Source organism: Heteronotia binoei, chromosome 19 (genome assembly GCF_032191835.1).
Source record: "Heteronotia binoei isolate CCM8104 ecotype False Entrance Well chromosome 19, APGP_CSIRO_Hbin_v1, whole genome shotgun sequence".
Lineage (NCBI taxonomy): Eukaryota > Metazoa > Chordata > Lepidosauria > Squamata > Gekkonidae > Heteronotia > Heteronotia binoei.
Window position 1 is genome coordinate 42,933,567 of NC_083241.1, and position 6,000 is coordinate 42,939,566.

General features: G+C 48.5%; 1 protein-coding gene across 1 annotated transcript; it reads right to left on the bottom strand.

The window, feature by feature from the left end:
- Positions 1-4,357: 4,357 nt before the first annotated feature.
- On the bottom strand, positions 4,358-5,780 carry GCNT3 (glucosaminyl (N-acetyl) transferase 3, mucin type). The gene has a single exon (XM_060260144.1). It carries the CDS (start codon positions 5,778-5,780, stop codon positions 4,464-4,466), a length of 1,317 nt encoding a protein of 438 aa, XP_060116127.1. The 3' UTR covers positions 4,358-4,463.
- Positions 5,781-6,000: the final 220 nt, after the last annotated feature.

Below are 6,000 nucleotides of genomic sequence, written 5' to 3' on the forward strand. Positions count from 1 at the left end.
AGAGTGGTAAAGCTGCAGTACTGCAGTTGAAGCTCTCTGCCCATTATCTGAGTTCGATCCCAGTGGAAGCTGGGTTCAGGTAGCCGGCTCCAGGTAGACTCAGCCTTCCATCCTTCTGAGCTCGGTACAATGAGTACTCAGATTGCTGGGGGGGAAGTGTAGAGTCATATATCTTCAGATGTATTAAACTGAGACTATGGGAATCGGAGGAAACGAAATTACGGCCAACTGACCCTTATATTTGCTCTCCAGCTTACTTAGGTCTTTATGCTTTTTGTGGCAAAATGCCCAATTATCTATCAGACCTAACCACTCCAAGTCATCGCAGGGCATTTATGTTGGCTAGACTAAACGCATTTCCCTCCAAAGTTTTACAAGGGAGATATCAGCGAGTCCCTTTAGCCGACAGACTTTGCTCCTGTGGAGCAAATACCCCTGACTCAATCCAGCATATATTGCTTGATTGTTCTTTATACCATAACCTCCGTAAAGATTTATTTGGCAAGCTTTCTTTTTCTCCAGATTTGTCTATTCTGCCACCCTGTTATTATTTATTGAGTGATACTGAGGGGGTGGTTAGTGAGGCTGTGGCAAAATTTCTGGCTGACATCCTTAAATTTAATTCTGACCATGTTTGAATGCATCTGTAAGCTCGGTTTTATTTTGATTTTATCTCCAATGTTTAAATTTTTATATTCTGTGTATTTTTATCTGAATCTATTATGCCATTAAAGGTTTGGTATGGACTGGGGAAGGCAATGGCAAACCACCCTGTAAAAAGTCTGCCGCGAAAACGCTGTGAAAGCAGCATCACCCCAGAGTCGGAAACGACTGGTGCTTGCACAGGGGACTACCTTGACCTTTTACCCTTTAGAGGAGAGCAGGGAGCTGTTCCTGTTGGCAGCAGAGGAGAGGACTCGCAATAATGGGTTTAAATTAAGGTACTGGTTGGATATTAAGAAACCTTTTTTTACAGTAAGAGCTCAACGGTGCAATTGGCTGCTGAGGGAGGCGGGGAGCTCCCCCTCACTGGCAGTCTTTAAGCAGTGGCTGGAGGAACACTTGTCAGGCATGCTCTAGGCTGCTCTTGCATTGAGCAGGGCGTTGGACTACATGGCCTCTATTGCCCCTTCCAACTCTGTATGATTCTATGAGGTTGTGAAACTGCAACCCTGAGGTCTAAAGGGTACATGGTCAATGCTCAAAAGTATCCCCTTCTAATCTGCAGGGGCTGAGACAAAGTCTTGGCCTCTCTCTGCGTTCCTCCTAGCCGCCACAGCTCTGCCTGTGATGAAAACCTTTGTCCCTGCCCAGAGGGTGTAAACCCAGAAAACTATGTAAAATCAGCTTAAAATGGTGCAATGACAGTCCCACCCCCAGAACTGCAAATCCGAACAATGCTGTTTGGCAGGATAACCGGCTAACTGTTTTGGTTGGATAACGTTCCTTTCCAGCATGTACTTGCAGAGTCACTCTTCTGCTGCCTGAGGAAATGAGACTAGGTGGCGAAGTAACAGATCAGGTTCTTAGAAGCTGGGAACAATTCAGATGCAGAATATTTGTGATATTCTGGTACTTACCTTTAAAGCCCTATATGGCCGAGGCCCAGCACACCTTCAGGACCTCCTCTCCCTGTATGAGCCCCATAGGCCTTTACGATCAGCGACCCAACAACTTTTGGTAATACCCTGCCCCAGAGACATCCATTTGGCCTCGACGAGGGTCAGGGCCTTTTCAGCCGTGGCCCCTGCCTGCCAGATCCAGGTCCTGCGGGATCTGCTCCAATTCCGCAGGCCCTGTAAAACAGAGCTCTTTCGCCAGGCTTTCAGCTGAGGCAGCGGACGTCACTTGTGATCGGCCTCCCCCCTTCATTCCATCCCAGTGCTATAAGACCTGCTGGATCTGGACAATAGGTCATGTCTGTGAGGCAGAACCTGCCGTTTTAGTCTCTACTGTCACTCTGAAGTTTTAGATTTTATGTATTTTAATTTGGTCTTTTATTGTTTTTATGCTGTAACCTGTCCTGAGCCTGTCCTATAGGAAGGACGGGCTAAAAATCTAATAAAATAAATAAATAAATATTCATGATCAGACGTTTATGCATGAGAAATCTTGACCGATTAAGAATGAGCAGCTGGAACGTTCCCCGCGAGTGCTTCCCCTTGCAAAATGTTACTGTGCAGCATATCTTTAGCTTGTGCTCTTTGCCCCACTTAGATTTTACGATCACACTGCGGTTGTCACACCAACAAATGTGCTGGACAAAAGTGGAATGTCCTGGGCTGGCTGTGGGCACTCCTTCCGTCTTTATGACAGCGGTCAGTGTAAGGACCCCAGCCAAGAGCTTTGCATTATTTTTATTGTGCATTGTCCACAGGGTAACGTTGATCAAACCAAACTCACAGTTTTACACACACAGAAAAAAAGTTTATGAAGAAGGTACGGGAAATAGGCAACGGAAGACAAATTGTCCTTGACTTACATTTATGGAAATCCACATATGTCATTAAAAGGAAAACCAAGTGCCGCCCCACATCTCTACTTAATATCTTGTAGATCTTATCAATATGCAGTATGGTAGCAGCAACGAACAGAAAACTGTGAACACCAGGCAATTCTTGTCTCAGCCTAGGAGGTCCATACTAGAGGCTTAGACTACTTCCCCTCCCCCAGAAAAGCATATGAGGACCATTATTTATTTGTATTCATTCATAAAACACTTACATCCCACCTGGGGGAGCAGGGTTGCCATCTCCAGGTTGGGAAACTCCTGGAGATTTGGGGATGGAGCTTGGGGGGGGGGACAGGGATCTTAGTGTCCACCCCCCAAAACACCCCTTTTCTCCAGGGTCTCTCTTTAGTCTAGAGACAGCATTACTAGGTTCCCCCTAGCCACCAGTTGGGGATGAACACATTAAGCTGCCTTATAATGAAGCAGACCGTGAATCCATCAAAGTCAGTATTGCCTACTCAGACTGGCAGCAGTTCTCCAGGGTCTCAGGCTGAAGTCCTTCCCATCACCTCCTGCCTGGTCCTTTCAAGTGGAGATACTGGGCATTGAACCTGGGACCTTCTGCATGCCAAGCAGGTGCTCTGTCAGTAGGAGGGGTAGGGTTGCCAGCTCCAGGCTTGGAAACTCCTGGAGATTTGGGGGATGGAGCCTGGGGCAGACAAGGACCTCAGTGGGGTACAATGCCACAGAGCCCCCCCTTCAAAGCATCCCTTTTCTCCAGGGGAGCTGATCTCTGTAGTCTGGAGAGGAGCTGTAATTCTAAGGGGCGGGGGGGGCGAGTAGGAATCCCCAGGTCCCACCTGGAGGCTGCCATCTCTACTTACAATCATGGTTAAACTAACACATTTTCTGCTAAGACCGAAATAAAACAGCAAGGAGCAAACTTCTTCCCCCTCCTTCCCCATGTGCAAGATGCTCACTGTTTGAACCCCCTTAAAAGCCCCAGCAAACAGTCAGGGCTTGAAGCACCTCTGGACAATCTCTAAGGAAGGGCCCCCCCCCCTTCACCTCTTCTGCACAACCGGAGCCACAGTAAAAAAGGCCCCGGGATCTGGTTGATGCCCAACAGGCCACCCTGGTTGGCTGAAGTATGTGGGGGGGGGGGGGGGGAGAAATCTGAAAATGTTCCAGTAGCTAAGGGACAGAGAAGACCAAGCAAGCAACAAATTAGCTCCAACTTCTTTCCACAGAGAGTGAGGCTGTCAGATAATGAACAGCTTTAAAAAGGGATTCAATAGATTCATGGAGGAGAGGTCTGTCAGTGGCTCCTACACATGGTGGCTGAGGGGAACCTCCACATTCAAAGGCACTAATCCTCTGAATCCCAGAGCCTGAAGGTACCATCAGGGAAAGGCCTCAGTCTCCATGCCCTGTTGTTGGTTCTCCAGAGGATCTGGTTGGCTGCTATGTGAGATGTGATGCTGGATTAGATGGCCCATTGGTCTGATCAAGCAGAACCATTCTCTTATGTTCTTGTGAAGACCTCGGCCTCTCTGCCCTGTTGTTGGCCCTCCAGAGGAACTGGTTGGCCACTGTCTGAGACAGGAGGCTGGACTAGATGGACCCTCACTGGTCTGATCCAGTAGGGCTCTCCTGATGTTTTTTCTTTGCATAGCTTTTTAATGAAGGGACTAAAAAAAAATAGCTGCCCTTTGAAAGGTCAAAAGTGTCAGTGCAGGCAAAGAATTGCCTTAAAACAAGAGAATGAGGAATAGCTCTGGCCTTAGTGGCTGATTCTGATGAAACGGAGCTTTCTACAATGTTCTCCTGTGCCCCGCCCCCACTTCCTACCTTGCCTTTTGCAATGCTCCTTAATGCATTAAACTCACACAACTACAGTCAGGATCAGAAGTGACCACTGTTGCAGCGCGACGGCGATTGTGCTGCACTGGAAATGTTGCCAGGTTCTCTCTAGATAGTCCCTTTATCCATGAGCGGCCTTGGACGTTCATCAGAGTTCCTTTCCATATATCGCTTTGTACCGCAGGTACTCTTCCAAACACTGTATGGCGTATTCATCTACCGTGGGATCAAATTTGTTGGCTAGGAGATGACGTTGAGCGATCAGCCAGTGGAGGTCGCCCACTCCATAGATGCACACCGCCCTCCGGGAGATACCTGTACAAGGGGGATATGGAGCCCCTTTGCGGATATCCCCCGCTAAGTAAGACCACTTCACAGCCCTCACAATGGCATTCATGTCCGTGAGGTCATATTTAGCACTGGTGGGCACAGATCCTGGCACTCCGGGCATCCGATGCAGAGTAGCCCAGAGATGTTCATCGGGACTGTAAGTGTCCTTGTTCCACTCTAGGAACTGTTTTGCCGTTGGGTCTTCGAAAAGGTGTTGAACGAACTCTCTTGTGACCACCATATATGCATTGCCAGTGAACATGGGGGACCCATGGGGAGGGGGGCTCTTCAGGGTATTAGTCCGAAATATGTGATCCTTCACTTCGTGGCTATATTTCCAGCGTGTTTCTTTAATGGAAGAGGGTCTCTCTGATTCCATATTGTTCTGCCGGTTCAATGCTTTTAGGGCACGAACGATCTCTGCGTTGGTCTTGATAGGGAAATCGGTCCCGCAGGTGTTGAGGAGGTACCTCCACCGAACTTTGCTCTCCAGGAGGTCTTCCATGCAATTCAGGTCTGCTTGAACCCTGGACCAAGAGGCGTATACCACATGTTCCAGCTTAGAGGCTACAATTACATTGTTGAAGCAGGAGGCAATGGCTCGCACCGCCTCTTTGAACGTTTCGGGGGACTTCTTGTCTACGTGGATGCAGTAGACATTCTGAGGGGCGTAGATGGACCGTAACAACCTCTCAAACATTTCAATCTGGTTGTGGATCACCATGGAATAAGCGATGGGGAAGTCTTCTTCCTCGTCGCTCAGCGGGAATTGGATGTACCTCCTGCTCTCTTTGAAGAGTCTGCAGTTCTGGGTCATGTTCAAGTAATCTCCCTCGTTCAAAGTGACCTTCTGGTTCTTCTTTTCCAGCCTCCGCAGCAGCGCTTCCTGGACCATGCCGGTGTCTCCCCTGGTGATCTGCGAGCAGTGGATCTCGTTCTTGGGAGAGAGTCGCAGAGACTGGTAGAGCTGGTCCTTGCATAGTTGAGTCTGCGGGTCTTCAGTGTCTTTGCCCAGATCGTCAAACCGGCACTCCCAGGAGGTATATTTCAAAACCACCGTGGCAAACAGCATCAAACTCCCTCCTGCCAGCAGACGAAGGACATGACTGAAAAGTTTCCTCTCCGAGCAATACATTGCCTTTTTTGCAGCAGGTGAAGAGAAGGTAGCTTTCTGCTGCTTCGTTGCTTCAGGTGCAAGGGGACAAAGGTCTGTTCTGTTTGCTGGCAAATGCTGGGTGGATTCAAAGGTCTCTTTTCAGAGTTAAGAACATCTCTTTATGAGCAACAGGTGCTGTCTGAGTAAGCTATAGGCAAATGTAACCAGAGCTACTCTGACTTGTTAAGTGCTGTTCAGG

Excerpts from the sequence above, each read along its gene's own strand:
- GCNT3 (XM_060260144.1), bottom strand. The coding sequence starts at position 5,780 with ATGTATTGCTCGGAGAGGAAACTTTTCAGTCATGTCCTTCGTCTGCTG.